Source organism: Zootoca vivipara, chromosome 11, assembly GCF_963506605.1.
Source record: "Zootoca vivipara chromosome 11, rZooViv1.1, whole genome shotgun sequence".
Taxonomy (NCBI): domain Eukaryota; kingdom Metazoa; phylum Chordata; class Lepidosauria; order Squamata; family Lacertidae; genus Zootoca; species Zootoca vivipara.
In genome coordinates, this window is record NC_083286.1 from 60,546,828 (window position 1) to 60,565,167 (window position 18,340).

An 18,340-nucleotide genomic window follows, 5' to 3' on the forward strand; every position below is an offset into this window, starting at 1 on the left:
CCTGCATTCTCTGAGTGAAGCCCACTCAGCCGCTTCTAAAACCGAATTGATTTCTACCAGAGACGGGGCCTTCTTTGTGGTGGCACCTTTCCCAAGGAATGCTTTCTCAAATGAAGCTCACCAGGCCCATTCCAATCAGAACCTTTGGCTCATTCAGTACAGCATGAGACTCTTAATCTCAGAGTTGTGGGTTCGAGCCCCACGTTGGAGGAAATATTACTGCATTGCAGGGGGTTGGACTAGATGACCCTTGTGGTCCCTTCCAACTCTACAATTCTATGATTCTATGAAAGCTAGGGCTGCCATATTTTGAAGAACAAAAATGAGGGTGCTAAGATGACTCTCATTTTAAATACCCCTACTATATGTAGGCTATATAAGCTGTGATATATTGCTGAAGTGGGTAGGAGAAGAGAGGAGAGCAAGTCTTCAATCACCAGTTATATCAATGTCTCATCCAAAAAGCAAAGCCAGAGACAATTTTAAAAATCCACCTGGACAGAAATTTTACTCCCGAAAAAGAGGGGGTGTCCTGGAAAAAGAGGACACATGGCAACACTAAGAAAGCAGCAATCTATCTGTCGATCAGTCGATCTCACCAGACCTCTGGGATCTAGTAGCACAGGTTTTTGGGTTTTTGTTTAAATCTGCTGTGCATTTTTATTTATTTTTGCATTTTCCACCAGCTTTTGTAACTGACCAGCAGAAAAAGGAAACCCTGGAGACTGTAATTAGACAATTTATATATGCATTTATTTTTATTAAAAAACAAAGACAAATTGGAAATACATTACAAATGGTGTAGACATTACAAATTGTATTGAAGCAACACGGCGGACTGCAACTATGCATCAAATCGGGAAACGCACGCCTGATGTTTTTTACCTTCCCCTACAGGAAGGAATTCCCCTCCCCCAAGAGGGGCGATGTTCCGATCCAAGGAATGCCGTGCATTATTTAAGAGCACAATTGAGAATATTTTAGCAACACCTGGTTGCCCTATAAATTGGAGTCGTGCAACAAAACGACAGCGTTAGGGTGAGAGGAAGCGCAAATTTGGGCATCCCAAAAGCGGTCCTAACAGGTAATACCGCTCTGCTTTGCTAAACAGAGAAGGTCTCCCATCTTGGATCCTCTGTGTCATGTAGTCACTTAGGAATCAGGTTCGAATCCTGGCATCTCCAGCTAAAGCTGGGAATGTGTCCTGGAAAGCGGCTGGCAATCAGTGAAGACAACTGACGGATGGACCAATCAGGTGGCTTTCCAGGTTCCTGGCAGGGGCAGACTTTGGCAGCCCCCACACCCCAATTTCTTATTTTCACAATAATTTCTTATTTCTTTATTGTTATTTTGCAGCCTCTCGGCTCAGCTCCCTGTGCAAGGAAACTGCCGGCACCGCCATGAATCCAGCACTGTTCCCGGGCACCATTTTGTCCCAACATTTTCTGCAACGAGTGCCTAGGGTGGAATTAGTGTTTATCGCAATAAAAGACCACAAGAGGAGTGAAGAGCTTTTATGCTTCTTGATTTCAAGCGTGTAGAATTGTAGCCGGCATGAATGGAGCTGGATACACGCTAACTACCGTAGGGATGCGTGTAAAGGGGCATTTATGAAGCAAGAACTCAATTTACATCCTCTCTCTCTCTCTCACACACACACACACACACTTTTTTCAAAAGCCGGATGCTGTGACAGAATATAACAAGCCGTTACATCTTTATATTTACAAAGCTTGATGTGGCAAAGAGCCTCTGTAATGAACCTTGCACCCTATAAAAATCAACATTTCCCTCAGGTTCCCCCAACCCCTCGTCTTTTTTATTCTGCTGACATGCCAGGAGTGGTTTCTCATGGGCCCATCCCTAAAAGGAACTTGAAATCACTCCTGCCCGTGAAATCTTTCCTCTGCTATAGCTTGTTCTGAGGCAAAGATTGGCCAGGCAAGGCCCATAACCCAATCTTGGCGGAGATGACACCAGCCCTCAGAGATTTGTCCTGTGGAGGAAGAGGCAGCAATGGCATAATACTCTTCCTAACTCTAACCCACCCGTTCACCCCAAAACTATTTAGAAATTTCCACGTCAATATGTGTTTGCATGCATCTTCCCAAAGGGGGTGTCAGGGAGCCAAGAGTGAGGTTTGGAGCTGTTGGTACTTGGGGAAAGTAGGATTCAGGCTGTGAAGGCCTTAACACTATTCCCCAGTGCAGCCAGAGTGAGGCCCCAAATCCTCAAGCGTACAGCATACTTTGTAAAGCAAATGAACCAAGGGGGTCCTAGCAATTGGGGAAAGCAGAGGCAAAGTTAAAGGGGGGGGGCGTCTGGAGGAGAAATTCCTAACTGTGTGTCCTCTTGCTCTCTTCTTTTTGGTTCTATCAGTCCTTTGTTTATTTTTTTGGTTTTTTGGTTGGTTTTTGTAGCAAAAAAAGTCCATTGGCACACCAAGGGGTGGTCACGCTTCTGCAGGGAGCCTCAAACATTGTCCCTCTGCTTCACCTTGGACAGCTTGACGGCTTCCTCCTCATCGCATTCGTGTTGGTGAAGGTGGTGCTGAGGCGGTTCGTCGTGGCAACCGATCATCAGCTGGTAGACCAGCACGCCAGCCGTGGCTCCGAGGAAAGGGGCCACAATGGGGATCCACCACCAGCCCTTGCCAGTCCTGTGAGAGGCAAACACAAGGTTAGTAATTCAGGTTTTTTTCCTAAAAGTAGACCTGAGGTCAAAGGACCATACCTGACAAGTTGCTGTCGGAGAAATAAGGGACCGGCCGGAAGTAGCAGACCGGAAGTAGCGCTGCTGCCATTTTGGAACTGGGCGGAGCATGCTCAGAAGTGACTTTTGATGCTGCTTTGCCCAGTTCCAAAATGGCTGCCGCACCAGAAGTCGCACTGCAGCCATTTTGGAACTGGGCAGAGCAGCATCAAAAGTCACTTCTGAGCATGCTCCGCCTAGTTCCAAAATGGCCGCCGCGCCAGAATAAACCGGGGGAAAACAAAAAAATCCGTTTTTTCAGCTAGGAACAGCTGGAAAAACGGGGATTTCCCAGGGAATGCGGGAGACTTGGCAGCTATGCAAAGGACACCTGGAATTTAGATTCATGTCTCCCCATTTTCAAAAAATTGGGAAATATCACTCTAACTCAACCATCCTCCATGGAGCGATCCCAGACTCCTCCCTCTCCCCATGACAGCTGGTACGTGAGACTCCATGGATGGTGTCGACCTCGAAAATATCTCTCAGAAGGTCACACAAGGACTTGCTTGCAATTAAATTGTCCTCAGATCCTTCCTAGGCACATAGACCAGGACTATGTCTTGACAGGGATATTGAGCCTCGGACACTAACTTTCTATCCTTAAAGGCTCCTCCAAATTTTAGGAAGACAGATCAAAGCCCAAAAGCCACCCACAAAAGTCTCCAGTTGCTGTCAGTGTGTCCCAGTAAAAAGAGAAAAACAAAAACCCAAAAACCCCACTTAAAGTGTTTCAGCTTCAGGTGCCTCCCCAAAGTTGTGGACTACAACTCCCATCATCCTTGACCGCTGGCTATGCTAGGTGGGGCTGATCGGAGCTGGAGTCTGAAACTGCTGGAGGGCAGCACCTCCAAAACACCAGCCTTTGTAACAATAGTAGTTGTGATGTTCCCAGGCCAGAGTTCATTATTATGAGCTCCTTGTTCATGAATGCAAATTTAAATAAAAACAAATGCAAGCGAAGTCCTGTCGATGACATTTTCTGCAAGGATGAGGAACCAGCCCTCCAGGTGATATTGGACTCAGCTGCTACGTGCCAGGGATGGTGGAAGTTGTAGTCTAGCAACACCTGGAGGACCAGCCATGATCTACTGCGAAGGCACATAAGGAACCCACTTACGTAAAAACGTCTGAGCCCCAGCCAGCAATGGCAGTGAAGAGACGGGGTCCAAAGTCTCGAGCTGGGTTGACGGCATAGCCAGAGTTGAAGCCCATGGATGTTCCAATGACCAAGATGACGAAGCCAACGGTGAAAGCCTCCAGTCCTTTGGGGACTGGGTTGTTGTGGGGGTCCACGATAGCCAAGACACACACGAGCAGGGCTGCTGTGCCGATGAACTGAGAAGGGAAAGGGAAAGCGATGAGAATCTTGTTTTCCTCTGACTCAAAATGTCTCCATGTTGCATTTCTTACAACATTTGGGCTTTTGGGGCTTGGAATGCCTTACAAAAACCCTCCCATTCTTACCTGGTCAAAAAATCCATTGATGGGGGTCAAGTGCTTTGACGGGTAAGTAGCAAATATCCCTGCAGTGGCGTTGTCACCGGCGACTAATAGCTGGCCCCCACCAAAATCCCAAATTGCATCTAGAAGAAAAGGAAACAAAGCAGGGATCTCATCAAAGCCTTGCTTTATATCATAAATATATGGGGAAGATTAGTCTTACTCTTGAGGGGGGGGTATATCAGTAGATAGGATACAGCATGGATGGGGATCCTGTGCTCCCCCAAAGGGTTGTGTTTTTTTAATTATTCGTTTTTAAGAAACAAAACTGGCTATTGAAAAAAATCTATGTTTAAACTAGGAAAATCACACACATCCAAGAGGTTGTTGGATTACAACTCCCATCATCCCTTGGTCAGGCTAGGTGGGGTTAGTAGGAGTTGGAATCCAACAGTACCTGGAGGACCAGGTCACAGAATCCCAGTGCACTAACTGGGGGAACTCTAGGCAAAGTCAAGTCTCAACATTAAAGGCAACAGGACCTCAATGTGTATTCCTTCAGCTCAATTGCAGCCGCTCTTGATTCCTTCATTCTAATGTTGAGGTTTGTAAGATTCTGTGGAACAGGGTTATTCCCTCCCCCCAGGGCCAAGATCTAAACACCATTCACTTTGTCTGCCCACCAAAGGAAAGAGGAGTCCCACAAGACCAGAGGAGAAATGATGCAAAATAATCCCTGCTCTGAATTAACCTGCCATGTCCTAAAATTCTTATGAAGGAACTGTGTTAATTTCAAGTCTCCATTGCCATTCCAGATCTAAGTCAGGTACCAGAAGCTGAGGAAGACATGCTCAACCTATGCGCTTGCTCACTTACCAATATACAAGCCGTAGACGATACCCGCTCCTAGGAATGCCCCGATGGTTTGTGCTAAGGCATAAATAGGCAACTTGAGCCAGGGTTCCCGGGCCATAAGGCACATGGCGAAGGTGACAGCAGGGTTCAAATGGGCACCTGTGGAAAAATGCCATGGTTAGGGTGATTGTTTTGTTTCCAGGCACACAAAAGATGGAGAGGGCTTTGCATGGCAGGGAGTTGAGCTCGGTGACCCTTCCAACTGTACAATTCTATGGTTCTAAGGCTGCTCATATTACTGGGGACCATACCTGCCAAGTCTCCCGCTGAAAAATGCAGGATCAGCAGTGGCGCAGCACCGGAGGTTGAGTAGAAGCAACTTCCGGGGCCGCTCTTCCCATGTGTGGGCACCGGAAATTGGGCAGAGTGGCACCGGAAGTCATCTTGGTGGTGGCCGCATGGTGGCAGCCATCTTGGTGGTGGCCACATGGCAGCAGCCATCTTGATGACAGCCATCGCCATGCGGCCACCACCAAGATGGCTGCCGGGCATGCGTAGAAGCGACTTCCGGTGCCGCTCTGCCCGATTTCCGGTGCCCACACATGGGAAGAACGGTACCCAAAATGGAGGCTCCCTGGCAGGTAGGAAATCCGGGGGTTTCCCGTGAAAAACGGGGTACTTGGCAGCTAAGCTGGGGACATCTCATAGGTTGTGCAACCCTCCAAGGATCAGGGATCCTTCTCGTGACATGACTAAACGTGTCAAAGTCTTGACGCAAAGGCTGCTTCTTGGAAAGAGGACAAGTTTGTTTCAGGGTAATGTGAAGCTGGAGCAAGTTTAATTTATGTCTAATTTAAACCACTTAAACCCTTGCCTCAATTATGCAAAGTAAGCTACTGTGCAAGAGTTCTCTCATCACACATAACTTAAATTTAAGTGCATGTCTGCTTTAGAATAAGATAAATTCATGCTAAGCCCATATCCCGTGAGGTTTCCTCCCAAGTAGGTGAGCCTAAGGCTGCAGCCTTCAAGTGCTGCTCTCAGTTTCTGGGAGGCGCAGGGAATACCTACTTACAGACAGTAAGATTCAGACGGACCTAAATTCCACAATGGGAGGTCCTTAGCCAACTGTGGCCAAATCTGTGTCCTATCATAAAGTTCAGGCACATACCAGAGATCTGTCCAGCGATCAGAATTCCAAGAGTCACAGCAAAGCCAAAAGCCAGGTTGATGGTCAGGAACTGTCCACTTTTTCCACCGCTGAGTATAGACTGGGCCACTGAACCACAACCAAACACCTGAAAGGAGAAAAAAAATCCTGGTCAAATCCTGTTTGGTGGATCGCACCGTCCTGCAGCACCAAAGTATAACTTTACTTTATGAAAGACACCCAATGATTTCCCTTTCTATTCTTCAGGCATTCTAAGAGGTGGTCGTGCTGCAGATGTTCACTAGCCACATTCTCAGGTGTACAACCTTCCATCCTAAACTGAGCTCAGGAGAACCCAGTTCAGAGTGTTTACAGCAGAAGTTGCTTGTGCACAGCACTGATTGGCTGGAAGCGGTGATGTCACTAACTCATTCCTTCTGTCCTGAAGCAGTTTGACAAAATGTAAATCGTTGGTTCTGATTTCATTGGGGAATTTGCGAAGTTGTTGTTTTTGTTTAGTTTTTAAAAATGCTTATAAGTGGTGTTTAAAAAATGATAAAGAAAGGACAGCCCACCTGTAACATGCAGGTGGGGCAAGACAGTCTATTGAATTAGCTGGTGGTTTGCTGGCTAGCGCAACTTTTGTAAACTTGGAATGAAGGAAGGCTGAAGATTAAAAATCAAAACCAAACAAAGATTCCTCTTTTACATCTATGCACTACAAAAAGTGCCAAAAGAGAAGTTGATCTCCCACATGGATTTAAATATACTCCAAAATATCACAATTCAGAAATAGGAGAACATTTGTGTCAATCTGCTGAGCCACAAATCATGCAGACCTTCACAAATCCAATAATTCTAGGGAACTTCCAGACACTTGTGTATTGAGCATTCACCTTAACTTGTTCGTGGGGAAATCAGACAACGAGGTCTGCTTAAAGTCTCTGCTTTCAGGGAGGCTAGACAATGTTGCATCAAACATCAAGCATCATCTCACACTTTCCAGTGCATTTTCTCCATGACTTTCCTTTTCACAAAAAGTCCGGGGTGTTTTTTTTTGGGGGGGGGGAGTGGACTTGTTGCACAATACCTCTCTACCAACTGCGATTGCATAACCTGAATTTGCTGCTATTATGTGGCTGAACCCCTTCAAAATTAGCAACAGTTTGGAAGCATCCCAACTGCAAAGGAGAAACTGTGGTCACATAACCACATCCTCAGTCCCACTGAAAGCACCAGGGGGAAAAAACACAGTACATCCAATAACTGCAGCCTGAATTATCATTCTGCCGCATTATTGTACAACCTACACGGCCGGTGGGCTTCAACAGCTGCCGACAACAGGATCGACTGCTGGGTATAAAACAAAGATATATTCACTGGGCACACAGGAATCAGCATGATATTTGAGACACAGGATCCGGCCATCTGACTGGCACACATGCCATATAAATTAGCAAAGCTTCCAATCCAAAGATCTCAAGATGGACAGTAGAATAACCAAGCAACAGAGCTGAATTTCTCCAGTCGTAACAGGCTGCAGAATTCCACATTTCTTGCTGCACAGTTTCGACTAGCTTGGCACAGAATGTGGACTTTAGTAATTTTGAAGTACGCTGTATGCACAGCATAATGGATAAGTTTATAAGCGGGCCTACAGAAAAGAACTTTTATTTGTGCATTACGCAAGCTAGTCGTCTGTTTGCCTTTATGATTAGGGTTCCTCCCCTTCCTTAAACAGACAAAAGTGTTTCTCTCTCTCTCTCTCTCTCTCTCTCTCTCTCTCTCTCTCTCTCTCTCTCTCTCTCTCTCTCTCTGCTCCTTGTCGTAGCATACGCAAAAAGCTCTGAAGGGTTATTTGTCCTTGAACTTTGTCGTATGGCCTTTGAATCAATACTGGACAAACACACACACACACAAAAGTCTCTGCGGTGTGTATGTTCAACTAACCCAGAAAGAATGTTATCGCCCAGAGTCACAACTTCCCTGCGAGGGAGGTCAAGGTGACCAAGCATGAAGCACACGCAGCCTTTGCAAACCAGCCTTAACCACAGCAACAACAGGAGCCGATTCAAAGCTGGATTCTTTTGAACAATGAAACCTGGTTCAGTCGGAGTTGCTCAAGGCTTTTGTCAAATCTCAAGGCTCTGGGACCTTGAATGGGAGAACTGCCTGACACAGTGGAGGGCGAGAGATGAAAATTAAAAGGAGCGTGACTGACAGGCCACAAAACCCCGCATTTCTTGAAACTTATTTCCTCCTGAGCCCAATGTTCACAGGAAACTCATGTCCCAGAGTAGGGGTCAGCTCAGAGATTTATGGAGCCTGGGGTGCAAAGTCTAAATGGCGCCCCAGACTGTGTGCCACCTATTTGCGGGGGTAGAGCACAATTTACCATTTGTTCTGATTCAGCAGTAAACGGTAGGTTTTTCCCGGGGAAAGTGGCAAGGCAAAGGGAAAACCTCTCGGTCAGGACAAAGAGAATAAAACATGAACCACATGCAAGTGTGGATGAGCCCTCCGTGGTGACTGACAGGAGGACTGCCCAAGGGAGCGCGCCCCGATGGGCCAGATCCATCTGTGTTTGCTGCCGCCTTTCCCAGAGCTTTTGTAGAACAGCCAAGCCTGCTCTGTTCACAGCTCTCCTTTGTTGCAGTGCCTAAACAGCAGCAAATACCAGCTAATCCGACCTGCCAAAATCAGTCAGCTAGGCAATCCATCACAAAGACCCAGATAAAAACACTGAAGGCTGACACTTAAAGGAACAAAGGTTCTGAGCTCCTAGTGACGAGATTCCTTCACGCAAACTGAGAGGAGGTAGAGGATCAGTTCGCCTTAAAGTTTAAAAAGCTGGCGCCCTGGAACCAAGAGGGCTTGGCTTGCCACAGGTGACGGCTGCAGGCAGCACACATTCTGCAAATCTCTGCTGGCGGCTAGTGTGTTGCAGCCGGAGAAGGCCATCCTTCAGCGGCAGAGCATCTTCCTTGCATGTGGATGGTCGCAGGCTTAAACCCTGGCTTCTCCAAAGAGGCCTGGGAGAAAAACCTTGCCCCAAAGCCCAGATAACTGGCACCAATCAGAGCAGACAATGCTGAGCTAGGTGGCACAATTCAGAAGAAGGCAGCTTCCTGTGTTCCTCTGTGCTGCTCTGTTGCTCAAGTCTTTTCAGGAGGTGGGGGCTTGGTGCAAGTGAACAGAAGTGCAAACCTTTTCGGATTGGTTAAAAGAAAATCTCTTTTAAAGTAAGCAAATTTGAGTACAACTGTGAGTTTCTTTAACATTTGGAAGAGGACGGGTTGGAAGAAAAACCTTCAAAGCCTGCCACCTGCACAATGCAATCTTCCCCAACCTGGTGCCCTCCAGGAGTATTTGATTACCACTCCTGTGGCCAGGCTGGCTGGGGCCGATAGCATCCTCTCCAACATTTCTCCAGGGAAAAGAGGGACATCCTATTCCATATCCTCCCCAACATTTTTTCAGTGAAAATAGGGGCATCGGAAAGCAGGACTTCCTGGGACCAAATGACAAACAGGGATGGCTTCTGTAATTCCGAGATTGTCCTTGGAAAATCAGGACAGGTGGAGGGTCTGGCGACAACCAGGAGGGTGGAGACCAGCAGAGTGCATCAGATCTGGGGACTAAATTGAGGGGAGAAAACTTCTCTCTCTCTTTGCAAATCTCTGCTCTGTGATCACTGTAAAAAGTTCAAATGGTATGAGTACAGTATAAGCAAGTCTGGAATAAATCATATCATAAGAACACAAGGAGACCCTTCTGGATGAGGCCAATAGTATCCTGTTCCAACGGTAGCCAACCAGATGGCTGTGGGCAATCTGCAAGCCGGACCCAAGCACAAGAGCTCAATCTCCCCTCTTGTGGTTTCCAGAAACCGGCATTCGGAAGCATCACTGACTCCAACTTCCTCTGTGTTAGGAAGCCACCGTCAGATCACTGTCTTAACGACAAGCAGCTTGGGTGGGAAGGGAAATCCCAGATGTTTGCCTTCCCCCTTTGAACTCTCCCCGCCTTAAAAAAAAAACTTTCTTCCAGATGTCACTACAAAAGATCTGGACCACTTCAGCAAAGGCAGGAAAAGAGAGGGGCGGATTAAGAAGCGACTTCCAGGCAGGACTTTATCCCTGTATCTGGCTCAGAAGCGGAATGTGTTCGCCACCAGAGAACAAAGCGGGGCATCTGGCAAATGCAAACAGGCCAGCACCCCAAGATTTGAGGGGAGAAGAGGTTAGGGATCAGCTGCACAGCACAGGACCCTCAGAGAGGTGCAATATCATAAGTTCTACTGACGCATAAGTGCTGTATCCATGCAGTTGCAACTCAGCACAGCAACTCCTGCAGAGAGCTGCATTGGTGTTCCCATGCAGGCACAGCAGCTGCCCCAACAATGGATTCAAATGACAAGGAAGGAGATTTCAATTGAACATTGAGGAAAACGTTCTGGTGGTAAGGGGCGTTTTGACAGTGAACTGACCCACTTGGAAGGTGGTGGGTTCATTTAAAAACATTCAATTTTAAGCAGAGGCTGGATGGCCCGTCTGTCCGGGGTTCTTCAGCTAGGATTCCTGCATTGCAGGGGGTTGGACTAGATGATCCTCAGGGTCCCTTCCAACTCTACAAATCTGTGATTCTATAACTTTCTTATTGATGCAAATATCCAGCGAGTTGCATCCAGGTCAGGATCACAGCAGAAGGTGACAATTGCAATTTGTGTGTGTGTAACACTATGGTTTGGCCTCACGAAACAAGGTGGCTTTTGCAACGGGACATTTCTCCCTGCTGTTTTGCAAGTTTATTATGGCACTCTTGAAGTTGCTACTCTCTCTTTCCTTCCAGGAGTTTGGGTCCCGCTTTATTGGGGCTGCTGTGTGCTCAACTGCCCCGCCCCGCCCTGCCGAGCCGGATGGGTGTGTACCAGCAGGTAGATAACAAGCCCTCCAGGTAGAGAGACCTTGCCCAACAGTTACTGCCTCTTGTGCAGATGTTTAAGAGCCTACTAGTCCCTGCTAAAGTTCATCTCCCTGTAGCTCCACACTCCTAATATTTTATTACTCATTTAAAAACACTCCGATGGAAGCCGTTTCCCTGTTGAAAGCAAATCCCTGGAGCATCCAGAGGGTGGGCGGGGGGGGGGGCTGTTTCACCTGGAGGCTTTTGCAGGCTTCCTTTGCTCTAATGAAGGTGTGATATGGATCTCGAATGATTGCAGGGCGTGTTGAGATTAATTTCTTAAACCTGGCACTGATGGAAACATTTTCTGAGAAGCAGGAATTCCCTAAGGCGTACAGGAGTGAAAGTTCTCACTGCAGAAAAAGCTGAAGTTCTCACTCCAGCTTTAAAGAACCTGAGTTTTGCCTCCCTGCCTCCCACAATCCATGCCAGAGCGAGAGTCAGGTATTGAGACAAACGGCGAGTGAAGCCCTTTCCCTCCTGTCTCTGGGTGGAAATTGCAAGGATAATTACCCCCCATAATCCTTGTTTTGCTCTTCCCTGTTCCATCCCCTCCTGATTCTGAGAGACTGAGATGCAGCAGCAGCAGGAGAAGCCCCTGGCCCTTCCCTGCCCTGCCCTGCTTCTTCCTCCTCTTCCTCCAGCTCTAAAGCTTCCCCTGCCTCCGACTCTTGCCTCCTGGCTGGCCCAGTTCCCTACAAACCACTGCCCCGCTCTTTCAAGCCAGATTCCAGCCCCTCTTCCCCCAGCGCCCTGCCAATCATACACTCCCCCTTTCTGGGGCTCCTTGAGGGGAGCTCTGGGTTTGCATCATCCAAGAGATTTCCCTTATGGCTCCCATTGCGCCTTCATCTGCGCAATGGGTCTAAATGCCACATGAGGTCTGTGGGGTGTGTTTTGCCCCTGCAAATGGCTCTCGGACTGTGAGCTTCCAGGGCGTCTCCTGGGCTGTGTGCTCAGTGCCTGGTCCTTCTGCTTGGGAGAAGCTGGGGCTGGTGGCTCCTCGAGAGAAGCAGCTATAGGGGGGGCCTCCTGCTTGGCCCAGGGCGCCACACCCCACGGCCAGCCTCTTTCCCCCTCCTGCTCCTCAGCCCCACCAAGCTGGGCCCCCAGAGGAAGAGGAGGAACTTTGGCCCAAAGTATAAAAGGCTCCAGCCCTGGAAGGAGCTCCAGCTCAGCCCAGAGGGTTTACTTCAGAGTAAACTGCCTTGGGTTGGACCAAGTCCAATCATTAAATTTGCGCACATTTTCATGCATCCTAATAAACACTTGCATTTAAAATAATGCAATTTTAGAATAAATATTTACATTTAAAACAATACCTTATGAAGGGGAATCTTTTGGCTAATTCATCCAGGTGTCTTTTCAGTCCATCATCAAGAGGTCTTCCTAATACTGATTAATGTAACCAGCTAAGGCTGTGGTCCTAACCCCATTGACCTGGAAGTAAACCCCGCTGTTGAATTCAAAGGGATTTACTTCTAAGGAGACATGGTTTGGATTGCGCTCTAATCAATTAAATTTACAGCTCTGGTTTTCGCTCAGTTAAATCCTATAATTATAAGGGCTTCTCTGGCATTCTGCCACAAAAGCTGAACTTGGGAACGGATCAGATGCTCTTCGGGGCACTTTGAAAACGCTTCCTCGTTCCCAGCCCTCTGAAGGATCTCTAAATAGACATCTCCTCACATTCCCTCTGAAGCCTGGGCATACATATAGGGAAATTATACACAGTGACTTCTCTCTTTAATGCCATTTTAAAGGCTTCCCATGAAATCATTAGTTATCCTTGCCTTTACCATCCTTCTCGTTCCCCATGTCTGATCCCACATTACTGTGAAACTTTAAATTGTAATCTTTGCGGGGCAGGGGCCTGCCTGCTTGGGGGTTTTTTTTTAAGTTATCCAGTAAATTGCCATGTATATGATGGCGGATTTGCATGGGTGTAATAATAATAATAATAATAATAATAATAATAATAATAATAATAATAATAATAATGGGACGCGGGTGGCACTGTGGGTTAAACCACAGAGCCTGGGGCTTGCTGATCAGAAGGTTGGCGGTTCGAATCCCCGCAACGGGGTGAGCTCCCATTGCTTGGTCCCAGCTCCTGCCCACCTAGCAGTTCGAAAGCATGTCAAAGTGCAAGTAGATAAATAGGTAGCGCTCCGGCGGGAAGGTAAACGGCGTTTCCGTGTGCTGCTCTGGTTCACCAGAAGTGGCTTTGTCATGCTGGCCACATGACCTGGAAGCTGTACGCCGGCTCCCTCGGCCAATAACGCGAGATGAGCGCCGTAACCCCAGAGTCGGTCACGACTGGACCTAATGGTCAGGAGTCCCTTGTCCCTTTACCCTTTACCCTTTAATAATAATAATAATAATAATTTATTATTTCTACCCCACCCATCTGGCTGGGTTTCCAACAAGACACTCAGTGCAGTACAGTACAGTAGTGAGAGCTGGTCCCTGATGAAAATTGATTGCAGCCGGTAATAGATGGCTAAAATGGGAGGGGTAGGAGGGAGCTGTCAATTGGATTGAAAAATAAGAAGCTAGAAGCTAGAAGATGGAAAAGGTATAGTCAGGTTGCAGTGAAACGACAGGGGTGCTGCCACGGAATTATGCTACAACAGCCAGAGACCTCTGGCCTTCAGGAATTCAGCCCAGGGGTAGTAGATAGAAGATAATTTTATTCTTAGCGCTTCTGGCCAGACATCCCTGTGCAGGATGGCTTGTTAACGAATAATACCCGGTGGCTGGTGGGAGCTGGCTGATGGGGGCGCATGGCAGGGTCCTGATAGCTGGGAATCTCTCTCCAGCTTTTGGAATGAGCTATGCATCACAGCTTGGTGAGCATGACAACCCTCCAGCACTTTGGAGGGTGAGGACAGAGGGAGCTGGAATTTGAAGCTGAAATGGGGAGCAGCTCCTCCAGTATTTCAGATGTCTTCTAGCCCTCCCTAGAGATCCCAGGAGTTCAATTGGGGAACTTCCTCGATGTTGGACCTTCTATAAATTGAACAGTTAAGTGCCAAGGTACCAGCAGCAAGGTAGGGCATTCTTAGACCAGCTACCCCTTCTTCCAAAGTAAAAGCCATTCATTCAGACTGATCTCACATTCCCAGGGGAGAGGCAAAGCAGTCAACTGAGGTTATGATATTGTGAACGTTGGTGTCAACAATGGCAAGTGACACACACTCACCACACCCGACAGGGAAAGCCAACAGCACTGACCACACAACCCACACACATCGGGGTCCTTCAGACAACCTATTTCTACAGAATCCCCATCTCTAGACAATTCCAGGCTGCCCCTCTTTTCAGGTGGGTTTTCACTCGCCTGCCAGCAAATTAATGTTGTGCCACTTGAGCAAAACAAGTCCAATTCCCACAAAAGGTAAGGTTTTTGGAGACAAGGGAAGGGAAGGGAGGAAAATGCGCTGGAAAGTACAGGATGACGCTCACTTAATGCAACAATGTCTAACCTCCCTGCAAACTAAAAAAAATTCCTTCAGTAGCACCTGCAAACATTTCAGAACAAATGCTCCGTCAACGGCTGCACCGTATCACCTCCCCACCCAGCAGGCTTTGGGCAAGCAAATCAGGAGGAATGCATAAGGAGCAGGTCATCTGGAAGCCACTTCTCTGATATTTTATGATTTTAAAGCAGGGATGCAGCTAAGCAACAGCTCCCAGGTGCAGATGCCCAGAGTCTTGGGGAGCCTTTGCATTGAAAAACTGCTGAGTGATTGCTGCAATGGCATTTCCCTCTTTCACAGCGGCAAACTTAAAAGGAGAAGTTTGTTTTTTTTAAAAAAACCAAAACAACCCATATATATTCTGTGTTTCACTTCCCCCCCTCCCAAGAATGCGAGGAACTGTAGTTTATTTCTTCATTTCTCACTTTCACAGTTTAAGTGCACACCTAAAACTGCCTCTACCAACCTCCAGTTGTTTCGAACTCTGTGCTGGTTACAGTTGTAGTCCAAAACCTTTGGAGGGCACCAGGTTGGCAAAGTCACTTAGACTCAGTTCCCAATCTGTGAAACGGGATTTTATGAGGAGGGCATACCTTACAAGGCTATTGGGGGGAAAGAGACATTGCTCCTATGAATATTAGCTGTAGAATTCTGCTTGTGAATTCATGGGCTGGAGGTGCCGAGGGGAGAGATTACAGGGTACATCGTAAAAAAATGCAAACTTGCCTGCTGTTCTATCTTTTGGACGAGTCAATTAGGCTGGCTGTGTGAACATGCAGGCTTTCAGGTTACACAGAACGCTTCAAGACTCTTTGCTGCCATTCTGTGTAACTCAAAACCTTTCCTGTTCCAAGACATTTTGATCTTTGAAAGTGTTTTATTTCCAATTCCGCCCTAGCTTCTGAAGACACCCCCCTCCACCAGGACACAAGGAAAGGGGAATTTCTGTTGCTAAACATCCCATTAAAAGCAGTTCATTAAAAGCAGTTGTGCAGAAGCAAGAGGGTCTTCCAGGACCAAGTTTTCTGCTCAACCCTTTTTATCCACTGAGGATCACACAGAATCACCACTCAACAAACTATCCCGCAATTTTTCTGAGAAGCTGAATCTGGGCTCTTACGTCTGTGCAATACAATAAATCCAAAACTTCTCTTATCTCCCGAGCCCATTGCTCCCCCAAAATCCACTTACCACCAAGATCAAGGTTCCCAGACACTCAGCCAGGGCCTGACGGACAAGTCTATTCCTGATCCGCAGCCTCAAGCCGATGGCTGAGAGGAGGTCCTTCTGCCGTCCCATGGTCTCTGCCTTGTCCCTTCTCCGCTTTCTGTGTCAAGGTGAGCAAGTGTCCCTCTCAGCTCTCCAAGCTTGTCTCTCTGTAGCTCTTGAGCAGACCTGCCTCGCCTTATAAACGTGCAGAAAGGGAGAGAAATCCTGGACACACCTTCCCTGAGAAACTCCACCCTCACCAACTTATCTTCAAGTGCAATTTCTCCCACCCCTTCTTCCTTTTTTCCTTCTTGACAGCGTAAGACCGAGTGGGCGGTTTTGCTAGTTCCTCTGCTCCACCCCCTCCAGTACAGTAGTATTACTCATGTGCAGTTAAAACCACAACCCATCTGATTTGACTCATTCCACCAGTGGCACTGCATCATTTGCCAACCTGGCGCCCTCCAGATCAAGGGAAGCAATAGTAGCACCGCTCTATTCTGTCTTGTTCAGACCCCACCTGGAGTCCTGTGTCCAGTTCCGGGCACCACAATTTAAGAAGGATATTGACAAGCTGGAAGGTGTGCAGAGGAGGGAGATCAAGGTGTTGAAGGGTCTGGAATCCAAGACTTAGGACAGGCATCCCCAAACTGCAGCCCTCCAGATGTTTTGGCCTACAACTCCCATGATCCCTAGCTAACAGGACCAGTGTTCAGGGATGATGGGAATTGTAGTCCAAAACATCTGGAGGGCCGCAGTTTGGGGAAGCCTGATTTAGGAGCTTGGTTGAAGGAGCTGGGTATGTTTATCCTGGAGAGGAGGAGATAGTTGACACAACAGCCATCTTCAAATATCTAAAGGGCTGTCATATGGAAGATGGAGCAAGCCTGTTTTCTGTTGCTTCCAAGGGTTGGACCCAAACCAATGGGTTAAAGGCAACAAAGGAGATTCTGACGAAATGTTAGGAAGAACTTCCAGATTGTCAGAGCGGTTTGACAGCAGAATGCTGTTGGGGGTTCCTTAGCTGTGATCTCTGCCTTGCAGGAGGTTGAACTAGATGGCCCTTTGTGTATGGTTACCAGATTTTTTCAATGAATCCGGGGACAATTTTCAACTTCAATGGATTTTGTGTGGGGACTGATTTGTAAATCCGGGGACTGTCCCCGGGAAACGGGGACATCTGCTAACCTTACCTTTGTGTCCCTTCCAAGTCTTCAGTAATACAATTCTATTGCCTGTTCCATGGCAGGATAAATAATTTTTGCTCCGTTCTTTGGAGAAGTTCTGCTTCAAATGTTCAGTAGCTCCAGGTAGATATCTCCTTCTGCCTGGCACATTTTCAAAGGACTGCGTCATCTTCCTTAGTGTTCAGGATCACAACCCAGATTCACGAGGGTGCAAGTTAATCAAAGAATCATAGAATCATAGAATTGTAGACACATTCCAGCTTGTCAACATCCTTCTTAAATTGTGGTGCCCAGAATTGGACACAGTACTACAGGTGAGGTCTGACCAAGGTACTATTACTTCCCTTGATCTGGACACTATACTTCTGTTGATGGAGCCTAGAATAGCATTAGCTTTTTTTGCTGCTGCATCACACTGTTGGCTTATGTTTAGCTTGTGGTCCACCAAAACCCCTCGATCCTTTCCACATGTGCTATTGGCAAGCCATATGCCTCTCATCTTATATTCGAGCCGCTGGTTCTAAGTGTAGAACCTCAATTTTGTCACTGTTGAAATTCATTTTGTTAGTTTAGGCCCAGTTCACCAATCCATTAAGGTCATTTTGAACCCCGAATCTGTCTTCTGTGGCATTAGCTACCCCTCCCAGTTTGGTGTCATCTGCAGATTTGATGAGCATCCCCTTCATCCAGGTCATTTCTAAAGATGTTGCACAGCAATGTAAAAAGAGAGGAAGGAAACAGAAACTTAAACCCCTGGCTATTTTCTGTATAATTTGAGCTGAGACTATGACCCAGAGCCTCTTTTGAATACAGTCAAACCTTCGTTTGGAACCTTTTGGCTCCCGAATGCCAAAAACACGGATGTAAATGCTCCGGTTTTCAAACATTTTTCGGAAGCTGAACATCCAACATGGCTTCCGCTGAATGGAGAAAGCTTTTGCAACCAATCGGAAGCCGCACTTTGGTTGTTGAACATTTCAGAAGCCGAACGGGCTTCCAGAACGGATTATGTTTGACAACCGAAGTTTGACTGTACCAGAACATGATGGTTAATTAAAAAGAACTTCTCTGTGCATGTACTCCGCTGGAAGCAGGTTTCCATATTTCTGGGATAAGAGGACAGGGAGCCTCAGCTGCAATCTCTGGCCTCTGCAACAGATTCCTAGTTATGTTCTCACCATAGGAAATTACCAAGTCTGACAAGTCAACAGGGCTGGCTTTTAGACAAGGGACGTTCCCATCCCTGCTTGGAGATCCTGGGGAATGAACCTGAGACATTCAGCAAGCAAAGCAGGTGA

General features: G+C 47.2%; 1 protein-coding gene across 1 annotated transcript; it reads right to left on the reverse strand.

The window, feature by feature from the left end:
• Nucleotides 1-2,320: 2,320 nt before the first annotated feature.
• On the reverse strand, nt 2,321-16,038 carry AQP3 (aquaporin 3 (Gill blood group)). Its single transcript, XM_035100735.2, has 6 exons — nt 15,838-16,038; nt 6,221-6,347; nt 5,071-5,208; nt 4,219-4,337; nt 3,872-4,089; nt 2,321-2,659 (listed from the first exon to the last, which is right to left on the reverse strand). The coding sequence occupies exons 1-6, from the start codon at nt 15,943-15,945 to the stop codon at nt 2,473-2,475; spliced, it is 897 nt and encodes a 298-aa protein (XP_034956626.2). The 5' UTR covers nt 15,946-16,038; the 3' UTR covers nt 2,321-2,472.
• Between the last annotated feature and the right edge of the window lie 2,302 nt (nt 16,039-18,340).